This window comes from Abramis brama, assembly GCF_963993115.1.
Source record: "Abramis brama genome assembly, chromosome: 4".
Classification (NCBI taxonomy): domain Eukaryota; kingdom Metazoa; phylum Chordata; class Actinopteri; order Cypriniformes; family Leuciscidae; genus Abramis; species Abramis brama.
This window is the reverse complement of record NC_139966.1, coordinates 17,657,299-17,671,617: the sequence shown is the minus strand read 5'-3', so window position 1 is coordinate 17,671,617 and position 14,319 is coordinate 17,657,299. Positions and strand designations below refer to the sequence as shown.

Here is a 14,319-nt window from a genome sequence, read left to right as displayed (position 1 = left end):
TATGTACACTTATGAATATGATTTCTCTGATGTTTTATTAAGTGGTGTTTTACAGTTTTTTTTGTTTGTTTTTATAAATGACAAACAAAATTTTAAATTTAAATTTAGATTTAAATTTTATAAAAGACCGCTCTAAAAAACACTTATTCACAGCAACAAGGTCAACCCCGCCCTAAACCAATAGTAAGAGTTCTTAGTAAAACTTGCTGCTTAGAGTTTTGTGAATAGGTTTTAAGCTAAAACTCCTAGCTAGCTAGAAAGGACGACTCTAAAGAGGTTAAGATAAAATACTTTGTCAATAGTGTACGCCCTCTACTTTACAGTAGCCTCTTATTAGCCACAGCAATGCACACAAAGTTAATAAAGTTACTATTTCAAAGTAGTAATATTTAAGTTATTTTTAGAGGTAATTGACCCTTCGCAGGGAGCTTGATTGACAGGTGATCTGACCAATCATACTTCGCCATCCGCCATTTTGTCCGACAAAGCAGTCAGGAGAGTTAGTAGATTAACATAGGAGGATTTGAACTTGAAAAACGGAGTGTACTGACGCCTTTCTGTGGTTAAAACAACATTCCTTTTTGTGTTTGTTCATGTTTATTTGAGGCTATAAATTAACTAGAAGGAAGAGATGATCGGTTCACGAGCAGCTTTAACTGATGCTCTACAGCGATCTGTCACGGCACATTAAAGAGCAACAAAACGGTATTTATTGTTAAAATTTCTTTTTAAAAATGACCCAATTTGAAAGGTGAGACTTTGTTTAATATGTTTAATATCAAACGTAACCGAAAAGTAACCTGCTCTGTCCTGTCTGTCAGCGTGTTGTCAGTGTCCTCTCTGCTCCGCGATGTATTTTTCACTGCGTGAGAACATGGTGTGGCGTGAGAACGGCGTAGCTTGTCGGACATAGCGACAGTAACTAAGGGGGGGCGGGTCTTTGCGAACGGTCAATTGTGATTGCCTCTTTTCTAACCTTGAACCATTTATTTTCTTACCTACTTACATAACAAAATACTTATTTTAAAATGATTTAAGTGCTAATCAATATGCAGCGAATATCTTGACTGTATATATCCGCCGGAATGTTCCTTTAAGGACATCTCTATACAGCCCGCCAATTGAATTGCGACGATTCCTGTTCCCGCAGTTTATATACTGTCTATGGTTCCCGCACGGTTTAAAATCTGGCAGGCAGACGTCAAGAATCTCAATAATGTCAGCTGAAGATTCAAGGTATTGGACTTTTATTTCATCTATTGTTATATACATATATATACATACAACGTTTATTTTGTTAACATAATCATTAGTGAACAACAGCATTTTGAATGTAGGCCTACAGATACTTAGGCTAACAGCCTTTCTTTTAGTTTGGTTTTACAAAATCTATATCTCATTTTTGTTTGTGGTTAAATAAGACATTAACGTTTATTCAGAGTTGGTTCATGTTCAATTTATTTTTCAGTAGGACAATGAATCACTGATAGGAAATAATTTTTATTGCTTGTTATCAAATAAAATAATTAACCATACACAATGCCGTGCCAAAATTCTGTGCTTGTGATATTTAACGTCACTTTTAGGCCTAGGCGATAGCCTACTGCAACTCAGCACTATAGACGACGAGGCTTTTTTTAATCTATCATGTGGTTTATTTGCTCGAATGAAATATTTAAACCGTAAACGTTGAAGTGATAAACCACGAACCAAAAAAAACGGTCTTTTCATTTAATTGTTTAAATTGTTAAAATTGGAAAGTAAATGCCTTAAACGAGGTCTGCTGACTCTGAATACTTTTTTCAGCTGGTTGGTGTTTAAACTTAAAGGGGTCATGAACTGGCTTTTTAAAATAAAATATATTGTTGCCTGAATTCAACTTATGACGTTCGCTTGGTTTTTACATTAAAAAACGTCAAAATTAATAAGTATTTTCTACCCTGGTTTTGAGCCTAGCTCCTGAAACGCTCGGTTTTTATGGGCGTGCCGAATTCAAGACTTGCAGGTAAACGCCCACTGCTATGATTGGATAACAGTTTTGCATATTATAATTTGAGTTTCATGTAATGTTGGAATCAGTGGGCGGAGCTAAACAGGCAGTGTTGTAAGTAGGCGTTGATCTTCTTCTGCAGTGTTTGATACATAGATTTCAGGCTAGATGTCTTAAAGGGATAGTTCACCAAAAAATGAAAATTCTGTCAGTAATTACTCACCGTCATGTTGTTCCAGCCCCGTAAGACCTTCGTTCATCTTCGGAACACAAATTAAGATATTTTTGATGAAATCTGAGAGCTGTCTTACTCCTCCATAGGCTTCTTAAGGGATTGAAACTTGCTGCCCCAGAAAAGTTATTAAAGACATCATTAAAATAGTCCAAATGACTACAGTGGCTCAATCATATGTTTATCAAGTGACGAGAATACTTTTTGTGCGCAAAAACAAACAAAACTAACGACTTTATTCCACTATTCATTATGTTCTCCGTGGGCCTTTACGATGTCTTTAATAACTTTTCTGGGGCAGCAAGTTTCAATCCCTTAAGAAGCCTATGGAGGAGTAAGACAGCTCTCAGATTTCATCAAAAATATCTTAATTTGTGTTCCGAAGATGAACGAAAGTCTTACGGGGCTGGAACAACATGACGGTGAGTAATTACTGACAGAATTTTCATTTTTGGGTGAACTATCCCTTTAAGGCGGAAAAAGGTCTTAAGGCGGTCTTAAACCTGTCGTTCGCTGTGCCTGCTGACTGCTGTCAATTAAAGATTTTAATGGACTAACAAGTAACGTTTTCAGTTCCATGAAATTTCCAGGATATTCTTATAAATCAATTTCTCAGTTCATCACCCCTTTAACACAATTTAAGGTAATGACTGTGCTGTACATGTGAATTTATTCCATACCTTTCACAATCTCCATGATATTTTCTATTTGTACATTTTTTCCCCATTTCAGCAGTAACACACGATTGGAACAAGCAGCTAGGTTCCTAGAAATGGCCAATAATTTGCTGCTAAACCCTACCTCTACATCTTTGTCTCAAGTGCCATCTACTGCACAACCACTGGCTTCCACCCCAGCGAACAACCAGATGTTTAACATCATCCCCATCTCCCATGTCCTTCTCTTCAAACCTTTGCACACCCTCTCTCTTCAGCCCCTCTTCTGTGCATACAGCATCCGCTCTCCAGTCAGCATCTCTATTACAAACTGGCACACCTGTAAACATGCGCACCGGGCCAGCCCTTAGTAGACTCTTTCAACCATATGTAAATATAAGGTCCTCAAGAGCTCGTCACAGGTTAGGCCCTTCTGCATGGGAGCATGAATTCTATTGCATGGCAAGTCCATCATGCAATACTGTACCCACACCAGAGGAAAACAGTATTTTAAAATTAAGCGGGCATGGGAAAAAAAAAGTGAGATTTGAGGATATGAACAGATCCTTTGCAGATTTTACCCAAAAAAATTGGAGAGGAGTTCCCTGCATTAAAGAGAGCAGGTCCATTTAAAATAATGCGTACAGCCAGGGTTCGTCAACTGGTTGACATACCAATGCCACCAGAAGGGTACAGTATCCCATATCTTAGACTGGAGAGTGGCCTAAACAAAGCGGTTGCTTATATTGTACCAATTCAAAACAGCATTCCTCTTGTACGTCAGGAAGATACGGCAGAGGTAACTGTAATAAAGTTTATTTTATTTTTAAAAAAAAATTTAGAGTGAAATAATGAATTACTTTGTATAACAACATCACAAATTAAAGCTAATAATATAGTTTAATCTATGTTTTTTTCCCCTTTTTGTACAAATACAATTATTTGAAATGTGATCTGTTCTGTGTTTTCAGAATGTTGTAATGGAAAGGTGCAATATTTGTTGCTGTGAGGTGCCTCTGCATAGACTTGAAGAGCATGTTAATCTGTGCAGCAACAGGTGTGTATACCTGCTATTGGTTCACCAAGTAAAGTTGCCTATTCAACACTTACTGTAGTATCAACATTTAATTAGCTTACTAGATCAAGGCTGCTATATTTTATGTATAGGCAGAATGTTTTTTTTTTTTACTTATTAACACCAAATAACACATGTTTGCTTCTTTTTTAAGATCATCTGCTCAAGGCGATGCAAATGGAGGGTAATATGGAAGAAATAGACAGCCTCTGTACATTAAATTGTATTGCTTTATTAATTATATGTTTTGTTTCATAGGAAAGCAAGAAATGATCCTCGTCCAGCTTTTAAAATTCGTGTGGCTTTGTTGCTTGACCACAGTATGGTGACATTTAATAGCAATTTTGGTAAATTAACCTCATTTGATATTCACAAAATATTTTATTGGCAAGACTGTGGGATGCTTTATTAACATCATTATCATTTTTCAGCCACAGAAATGAAAAGGATAGACATTCCTTGTGACATGCCTGAGGCAGACCTAAAAGATCTGCTCTGGAAGACATTTCCTAGACTGAATTATAGAGACTTTGAGTTGTGTAGAGTTGACCGATTCAGACGTGTGTTGGCTCTTACTTCAAACACTTCATCCCCAGTGTCAGTTCGTAAAGAGCTGGGCCGGTCCGCTCTTTACATACGGCCAAAGGTAATTAGTTATCAAGCATGCTTTTTTATCCTACATCTGTGGTTTTACATGCATCATACAAGTATATATATGAAGTACAATTACCCTTACAACAAGCAGATGTAAAACATTTGTTCATGTTTTTTACTTTATCAGTACACCCACTGGAACACTTAATTTCAAAACGTTAGTGTTAGCTAATTTACTTACAGAATGAGTTTATTTTCTGTATTGTATTCATATACATTTATTTTACAAGTATGATTTAATGACCATTTACTAGCATTAGTATAAAGTCCCTGTGAACTGGAAGTTGCGTTTTTTCTCCAGTGTTGTGACGTATTTCCCAGTGAAAGGGAATATTGAACAGAGGGCCGGGTTTACTTTAGCGCTCCTCCTCTCAGTCTCTCTGCTCATAGCAGACTAGCGGTCTGAGGAGTGGTTTAGCGTTTTCTACCCAAGCCATCAAACTGACGTCATTAGAAAAGGAGCGCCATCCCAGACCGGAAGTAACTTTTCAGATGTTGATTAAAGATTACCATGGCAAACAAATTTATTCTGTGTATTAACTTGCACGAATTAATTGTTCACCACAAGACTAGTAATATGCTCTTACAAACTAAATAGGGTCGACTTTAATAAACAAGCAAGATTCTAAAGCACACCTTGCAATGAAACTAGTAAATATTTTAATTGTAATAAAATGTAATAAAATACACCAATAATGTCTACACATTCATGTCTACACATTCATCAGTATGAAATGTTGTGCTATAATGGCGACAGAAACTTTTATTTGTAAAAAACATGTTGTCTTTGTTAAATAGGAGCCCCTGGAATTGTCTGAGGACAGCGTCTCTTCAAATACATCAGTAAGCCATTTTTGTGCCTTAACAGATATCATGATGTGAGAGCAAATGCTTTCTTCTTTATGTTGGATGTATATTTCACTTAAGGTTGGTGACATTTCATCTGAGGGGTCTGAGGAAATAGAAAATCTGCAGGTGGATCCTGAGGAGGAGGAAGACATTATACCTGTAAGTTTTGTACATATGAAATGTGAATCAAATTACTTTGTCAATTTTGCAACTACATCATACTGAATGATTGTATATATCTTAAACCTAAAGCATTTAGATTACGGACGTCAGATTGTCAGAGCCGGGATTCGAATTCATATCTCATCTCTCTAGTATGTTCCTGTTTAGTATCAACTATGTATTGCAGAAATCTCCAGTGGGAGGTTTTAGCAGTGCCATATCTTCCGTTTTGTATCTGCAATAAGGCTCTGTCCCAAAAACATAACTATGGTTTAAAATTACCACTAGTCGCTGCTGAAGAAGTTACCTTCAAGAAATTCTTCTCACCAGAGGATCTGAAGCTTACCTGTTTTATTTATCAGAGAAATCTAATACATTGGCAAGCCACCCAAAAAGAATCCATCAATACAGTATTAACTATTTACTCTTTTGTGCACTTCACCTAAGGTTGTTGTCATTGCATCTGAGGAGGAGGAAGGACTAGAAAGTGTGCAGATGGATCCTGAGGAGGAGGAAGACATTTCCCCTGTACGTTTTATTATACATATTAAACTTGAACAAAAGTACTTTGTGAATTTTGCAACTACATCACAGTATTATACAGTAATAACTAATGATTTAACAGAAATTAATCAATCAAAAACTTGCTTTATCTGGACAATAACTTTATTCTAGAGCTGCTGTAAAGCCTAAACAATCTCTGTTACTTTAATTAAGTTGGCTTGAGAGAGCCAACTTACTGAAATCCTATTTAAACTTATTATTATTATTATAACTCCTCCTAGAGCTTTAACTCTTTTTTTTTTCTAGTTTCCTATTATCACTGTAAATCTGCTTTAAAACAATCTATATTGTTAAAAGTGCTATATAAATGAAGGTGACTTGACTTATCGATTAACTATATTCTCTTTTTGTACATCTCACCTAAGGTAGTTGAATTGTTGTGTCCCTGGCTTTACCACACCAAATTTTTCCTGACCTGTGTTTTTAATGGAGTCGTTACAGTTTTTTTATTTCTGTTTGTCTGCCTGTTCCTGTGAAGGTCATCAATGAAAGTGACATTTTGCTACAAGGTCATCATGCTGTTGGTGAAACGGTAAGCATAGCATTGTAATCCTTAAGATAATCTTGCTAGCAATGTATTTCACTTCACTTCAGTATATAACTATAATCTACAACTAAATTGATATACATTTCTATGGATAGAATAGGTTGGTGGAGCACTAACCAGAACAAGTTATTCAATAACACACTGACAGTCAGTTTAAATATGTTATAGTGAAATTTTGTGCCTTTAAATGGTTGTCTGTTTGTTTGCCACCATGTTGGATTTGTACAAATTCTATAACTGTTTAACAGGATAGTATAGAGGACAGGAGGCGACTCATTCAAGAGCAAGATTCAGCTTATGAAGAATCATTGCTCTTGGACCAACAGAAGGTCATTTCAGTTCCACAGAAACACAATAGAAGTTCCGGGGGCATAGTTATTTAACTACAGTAATGATATGTATTTTACAGCTGGAAAATGAGAGAAGAAGGGAAAGACTGGAGGAGAGACGACTACAGGCAAGTTCAGATAATCAACTGTGGTCCATGTTTGAGCAGCATTTCTTCTTCAGCATTCAAGTCGTTATGAAATAAAAATGTTCCCTAGTTACTTTGTTAGATCACATTACTAAGTCTTGTAGTGACCAATTAATCTGTGCAAGTTAATACATAGAGAAAATGTCTTTGTCGTGGTAGTCTTTAATTAAAATCAGAACATTTGCTTCCACTCTGGAATTGAATTCCTTCCCTGATGACATCAGTTTGAATATCCCTAACCAATCCTCTCGAACCGTCTGCTATGAGCGAGGGATGGAGAGTAGGTGGGGCAAAAATAAACCATTCCCTCTATTCAATATTCCATTTCAAATGGAAATATATCACAACACTGAATTGAAGTTGGTTGCAACTTCTGGTTCACAGGGATTTAAAATGGAGAGAAAAATATGGACAAAACCTAAAAGGATGCAGTCAGTGTAATTTCTTATGTTCTTCCTATTGTCGCGAGGCTACAAAAATGCCAAAGCCTAGAATGCGTTAATCTCTTCTTAATGGTGGTCCATCAAACAACACCGTATTATACCTCATATCTAAAAGTCATTGCTGTTCAAAATTAATAAAACTACTCAAAGAGACATAATGTTTGCTTTGCTGAATATAATTAATCACTGCTGTGATCAAGGCAATTATGACAGCAATAAATGGTCAATATCTCTAAATAAAATACCATGATAATTGAGGCTACAAATAAAAAGATGATGCTGTTTTGGCTGGAGTAGTGAACAGAGTGTCCATTTATTTGATTAATTGAAAATTATTTTCTAATGTGCCATCACATTAGAACAAGAAAGTAAGCTTAAATTTGTTTTGTATATAAAGAATTTCACTGAAGTAAATAATAAAGGCCTGTCGTTACACAGGTGATCAGTGAGAGGAGGGAACTAGTAGCAAGTTTCCCTTTGGAGTCTGGAATCACCTTCCAGTTCCATTACCCTGACGGCTCTCGAACACGGAGAGATTTTCAGCTGCAAAACAACATACAAGTAAGAAGAAAAGAAGACGTACCAGCCAGATATATATGCATCTGCATTGTTGTGAGTTTTATGATTTACACAAGTTTTCAATTGCTTCTTGTCCCCCTTTCCTAGAATCTTATATGCTATGCAGGAGCTGTAGGGTCTGCCACTGAATTCCTCTGCCTGAGATCACATAATCCAGATTTGGCCATAACGGCCTCATCAACTGGTATTATTGCCGACTTCATCACCCAATCAACTACCTTTTTTGTTCAATGGGTTGGACCTGAAGAGGTAATTTCTACATTTGTTTCTTTTTGGACTGCAAACTGTGATTATTTAAAGGGGTGATAAACTGAGAAATAAAATTTTCCTTCAGCTTTTGACATTTAATATGTCATCATACTATAAGAATATCCTATAAATTTGAGAACTGAAAACATTCCTTGTTAGTCCAATAAAAGTTTTTATTGACACCAGGCACAGCAAACGACAGGTTTTTCACAGCGGGGATCTAGGAGGTCAAAGCAAGGGTATCAAACACCATCTCCGCAGAAGATCAACGCCTACTTCAACACGGCTGGTTTAGCCCCGCCCACTGATTCCAGCATTACATGAAACTCATAATAATATGCAAAAATGTTATCCAATCATAGCAGTGGGCGTTGACTTCAAAGTCTTCAATGCGGCACGCCCATAAAAGCGTTTCAGGAGCTAGGCTCAAAACTAGGGTAGAAAATAGCCTATTACTTATTCATTTTGGTGTTTTTGAATGTAAAAACCAAGCGAACATCATAAGTTGACCTCAGACAACAATATAAAAAAATGAAAAAAGCCAGTTCATGACCCCTTTAACATTAACTTTAAAATAGCCAACACCCACAACTTTAATCTCCTTTAACTAATAAATGTTGTAATTGATTTAGACATGTCGAAGTCTTTTAGGAATGCCTTTGTAAACTTATAATTTGCATTGTAGACATAAAAGAGAGAATACTTTGAGATAAAGAATACAAGATGAGCACAAGCTCTATTAGAATTGATTTTAATTACATGGCCTGACAACATTAAAAAAACAGATTAAACATGCACTGTTCATAATGTTCAAAGATGGTTCAACATCTGTTTAGCACAAAAGGGTAATACATATATTAGTCTGTCTGCCTTTTTTAGTTTTTTTCCAAACGTGAAATTGCTGAAGTTGAAGTCACATTAATTGTAAGTAGTGTTTGTGTAATGCACTCTAATTTACATAGTGCATATTGATATACCGTTTACAGTTTGATGAAACTATGAGTTGCTTAAATGAAGCCCAAGTCTACAGGTCTATGATGTGAAGTCTAAGCTGTTATTCAAGAAAGCACAAAATGGTGACTTTATTACATTATCACTTTAAATAATGATGCTGCAATAGTGAATAATAGTGAAAAACAGGGATCCATTCAGTTCTCTCTACACAGCTAAATCACTTTTTCTCTCACACACAGTTTTAAACTACCGCTTCAGAGTAAGCCAATGCTTTCATTTTGCTTTAAACAGGAGTCTTATGACAATGTAATGCCTGCTGGTGTCATCTCAGCTGCAGTTCCTCCCGCCTCAGCAGTTTCCTCTGTACTTTATCCAGCCTCCACAGCTAACAATTTTTCGTCTGCATCCACCAGCACAACAGACACGGATACTAGGTAACATTTTTATTTTTTTATTATTAACATAACCATAAATGCCCTCTCTCTACTTATTGTATATATTTATTAGTAGTGCCAATTTTTACTTATGCATTCTTTTCCACTGTATAGTGCTTTATGAAGCCAAAAGCTTGAGTGTGTGTAGAAGTTTATGGCTATATCTCTGGCCTGATGCAAATTTAAATGTGCATAGCTGTCAAACTTTTTACAAATATAAAAGCGCCTGAGTGTGATTTACGTATTTAAGATGCTGATAATATGGCTATATCACCAGACAGGGATGGCTCCCCCCAAAATGCAGTATTTTTATTGTACATTTTTCGAATAACAAACCTCTTTTAATTAGAACAGTTGCATTGCCTTTCCCAACAACATGCCGTAAGTTAATTAGTATGTATTAGCATATGTATGCCAGCTTGGATATCATTGCTGTGATTATTTTGTTTTCCAGTCATGACTTGAGGGGATTGTTGTTAGATCTACAATCAGCGGCTGAACTGTCTGAGCCTGGACCCACGTCCAATTGTGTAAATGTGGTAAGGTCCAATGTTCTGGAAAGTGCCATGAGGACCTTCAGGAGGCGGGCCTTTAATCCATTAAAACGGTTCGACGTGGTGTTTGTTGACACTTGTGGAATTGGGGAGGGCTCAGTCGATAATGGTGGACCTAACCGCGAGTTTATGAGGCTCCTAATGAAAGCAGTCCTGGCGTCACAGTACTTTGTGGGGCCCCAGAACTGCAAGAGCCTTGCTCTTGATTCTCTTGGTAGGTACATCTGTTGTGTAATAAATAAGTATAATTTTTTAGTATATAGTATATTTTTTATATATATATATATACATATATATATATATATATATATATATATATAAGTATAATACACAATCACGACACATGTGATTGTCACACTCCACAATTACATGTACAGGCACTTGCCAGTCCATATATACACTTCTGCATGCTGGCAATTGCCTGTACATGTAATTGTGGAGTGCACTGCATAATAAATTGCTGGGTAAAAAAAGAGTTTTCATGTAAAATGCTTTGCCTTTTACCACATGTAATTTAGACTTACTATTATAGGACATATTTTAATTAATACTGGGGGACAATTCAGATATTTCAAAGTTTAAGTTAGTTACCACAAACTCTAAAACCCTTAATTGCAAGAGAGAAAAAATAAAGTCTTTTCATGCCAATTGTTCTAGGCTTGTCCAGGGGAACTTACAAAGTCTTGGGTATGATGTTCTCTGTCTGCCTTGTCCATGGTGGGGTGGGACCCCGTGTGCTATCCAAACGGCTGCATGCACAACTGTCAGGGCTCCCTGCTCCCCCAGTGGACATAACAGAAGTGGATGACAGAGAGCTGCATGATCAACTGGACAAGGTAATTTACAAATGTCTTTGGTCTTGTTGATGTAAAAGAGTATTGTTTTTTATTGCCATTAACAGTTCACATTGACATAAACAAAAAGACTATAATCTTAAGAGAACCTCTTATTCGACCAACTTCAACTTTTAGATCCAAAGGGCAGAGACCGTAGAAGAGGCCCGCACAGCCATGGTGGAGGCATCAAACAGCCTCCACATGCTTGGTGCATTGGGTAGGGTTTCGACTCTACAAGAGAGGGATGACCTGGTCCAGGCAGCCCTAAATTATTATGTGGAGGGACGGATGGAGATGCCCCTTAAACAGTAAGATGAACTGCTTGATCACTCATGCATTATGAATATATGTATTGACAGATGAAAATTAAAGGTAAAAATAATAAACACTCACTGTAGGGGTTTCAGATATTTCCCTTAATTTGTTACTTGGCATCCCGGAAAAAACCCTCAATAGGTTGCAGCATGTTCAAAATTCGGCTGCAAGACTACTCACCCGCACACGGCCCTGGGATCACATTACCCCTATCCTTCAGCAATTACACTGGCTTCCTGTCCACTATCGCATACACTACAAAAACCTTCTACTTGTCTATAAATCCCTACATAATCTAGCCCCATCTTACCTATCTGATCTTCTCACCCCATACACGACCTCACGCACCCTTCGTTCTACTGATACATGCCTCTTATACGTCCCCACATCTCGCCTCCGCACCATGGGCGACAGGGCGTTCAGCGTGGTAGGCCCCAAACTGTGGAATGCTCTGCCACTTGAGTTGCGCCAATGCACAGGTTTATCCACTTTTAAAACTAAATTAAAAACCCATCTTTTTAGCCTAGCTTTCCTGCAGTCCCATAATTTGACTTGATTGATCTGATTTTACACCTTGTGCGCAGTGTATTCCTATGTCTTGTGTGTGCATGATAACATTTTAAACCCTGTATGTTCTTTATGTTTATGTCTTTATATTTCCCTTGTCTCTGCCTATCAAACTGTACAGTGTCCTTGGGTACCTTGAAAGGCGCTTTTCCAAATAAAATGTATTATTATTATTATTACTTGTATGTAAATTTGTCTTGCATGCCAAATATTGACATAACTCTTCTGTTGATTTTACAATTACTTTTTACATATGTTATATAACCCTACATGTTTGCATCTGAGAACATATGTACTTCTTATTGAAAGATTGAAAGAAGGACTGGAGACGTTAGGGGTCCTAAATGCCTTAGAGGGGCACTCATCAATTCTGGAGGAGCTGTTTTGTGGTGGAGCACCCACCTTGTCGGCTGCCACTTTACTGGACCTCTTCAAAATTGAGTACTCTCAAAGAGGAAGCAGTAGGAGGGCTTTGGAGGAGGTCGCAATTGGCTACTGGCGGGACTGGGTAATTCAAGTTGAAGGTGAGTTCATATAATTATAAATTTGCTATATTATCTTGTTATTGAATATATTTGCAAGTTATGCTATAGGAATGTGACTAAGTGTAAATATGAATATGAATAATGCATTCTACAGAGCAAATTATATAAAATATAATTGCAGAGAACAGGAAAGACATTGAAATATATATTTTTTTTTTTATCTCATATTTTACCTATCATGTAGGCGCTCTGTAGAATGCTTAATTGTCTTTTCTGAACATGGTATTTGAGCTTCAGGCTTCTACTATTAAGTCAATGAACTTGTATTGAGGATTGCTCTAACACCTTTTAATTGTAAGTATCTATTGATACAAATCCAACTATAACGGGAAACCGGACTCTGAGACAGGGTCATTCATTGCAGAGAGTGAAGATGACAGCAAGCAGGCGTGTAATGCATGTATTGTTATGGAGATGTTTGTAGATTCTACAAGCATGTACATGTATATGCTAACTTGGTATTTGTCAATGGATTGTATTAGATGACATGTTTAATTGTCTATATGGTCAAATGTGTAAATGTGTCAAATGTCAGGTTACAACTGTAGTTGTTAATGAGTAAAATGTTTGGCAATCTGTTTTTTTTTTGTTTTTTTAAGATTGTTTCTTTGGTTTGTATGTTACAGATGGAGATGCAGCAGTGGAGGTAGAAGGTGGAGGGACCCTTGATATCACCCTGGAAGATGTGCTTGTGTTTGCTTCTGGGGCATCTGCCATACCTGCATTTGGATTTCAAGAGAATCCTTTCATTACTTTTCTTCATGAGGAACTGAATGGCAAACGGCGGATGTTCCCAGAAGCAAACACTTGTGCCATCATCTTGAAGTTGCCCATTGGGCATACATATGAAGACTTTTGTCATTTTATGACAACTGGAATCATTCAGTCACCAGTATTTGGGGTAGCCTAAAACTTGGGGTAACTCCTGCATGGCTGTTCACTCCCCAGCTGTCCTGTTGTTGTTGTTGTTGTTGTTGTTGTTGTTGTTGTTTTTACGTTGTTTATACTATGTATTGTGTATTGTTTGCTTGTGTTAAAGTAATAATCATATAAATATTACTTTGTATGCCCTAAACCTTGACTGTCTTTTATTCTTTATACCTTATTTATTTTAGTATGACATGATAAAAATAATTCATTACATTTATATAGCGCTTTTCTAGGAACTCAAATCGCTTTTACATATGGAAGGGGGGGAATCACCTTCACCACCAATGTGCAGGTTGATTTTTAATGACCACAGAGAGTCAGGACCTCAGTTTAACGTCTCATCCGAAGGATGCTCTTTGACACTATAGTGTCCCCGTCACTATACTGGGGCATTAGGACCCACACAGACCACAGGGTGAGCGCCCCCTACTGGCCTCACTAACACTTCTTCCAGCAGTGACCTAGTTTTCCCAGGAGTCTCCCATCCAGGTACTATCCAGGCTCAGCCCTGCTGAGCTTCAGTGGGCAACCAGTCTTGGGCTACAGGGTGATATGGCTGCTTTTGGATATTGGATAATATTGGTTAATCATATAAGTAATATAAACATGACTGTTATGCCATAGCATTTAGTCAGTTTTATACAATATAACTGCAGTGTTGACTACTAATTTGACTTTTAATTGATGTCAATCTGCTCTTACAAGAATT

At 37.0% G+C, this 14,319-nt stretch overlaps 1 protein-coding gene across 5 annotated transcripts; it reads left to right on the top strand.

The window, feature by feature from the left end:
- Positions 1 to 422: 422 nt before the first annotated feature.
- Positions 423 to 13,745, top strand: LOC311081355 (uncharacterized protein). 5 transcript variants are annotated; one of them, XM_084111899.1, is made up of 21 exons: positions 423 to 705; positions 1,151 to 1,236; positions 2,955 to 3,677; positions 3,850 to 3,935; positions 4,108 to 4,137; positions 4,212 to 4,300; positions 4,385 to 4,599; positions 5,406 to 5,450; positions 5,535 to 5,604; positions 6,097 to 6,146; positions 6,661 to 6,714; positions 6,978 to 7,058; positions 7,139 to 7,186; positions 8,086 to 8,208; positions 8,314 to 8,475; positions 9,721 to 9,863; positions 10,318 to 10,631; positions 11,075 to 11,253; positions 11,389 to 11,561; positions 12,445 to 12,659; positions 13,307 to 13,745. In XM_084111899.1, the coding sequence occupies exons 3-21, from the start codon at positions 3,516 to 3,518 to the stop codon at positions 13,588 to 13,590; spliced, it is 2,523 nt and encodes an 840-aa protein (XP_083968025.1). In that variant the 5' UTR covers positions 423 to 705; positions 1,151 to 1,236; positions 2,955 to 3,515; the 3' UTR covers positions 13,591 to 13,745. The 5 variants fall into 5 exon arrangements, with proteins under 5 accessions (XP_083968025.1, XP_083968023.1, XP_083968024.1 ...); XM_084111897.1 differs by having other exon boundaries at positions 5,535 to 5,615; positions 6,066 to 6,146; XM_084111898.1 differs by lacking the exon at positions 1,151 to 1,236 and having other exon boundaries at positions 5,535 to 5,615; positions 6,066 to 6,146.
- Positions 13,746 to 14,319: the final 574 nt, after the last annotated feature.

Coding starts and splice junctions, on each gene's coding strand:
- LOC311081355 (XM_084111898.1), top strand. CDS start 3,516: ATGCGTACAGCCAGGGTTCGTCAACTGGTTGACATACCAATGCCACCA. Junction 3,678..3,849: donor GTCAGGAAGATACGGCAGAG/GTAACTGTAATA, acceptor CTGTGTTTTCAG/AATGTTGTAATGGAAAGGTG. Junction 5,451..5,534: donor GCGTCTCTTCAAATACATCA/GTAAGCCATTTT, acceptor ATTTCACTTAAG/GTTGGTGACATTTCATCTGA.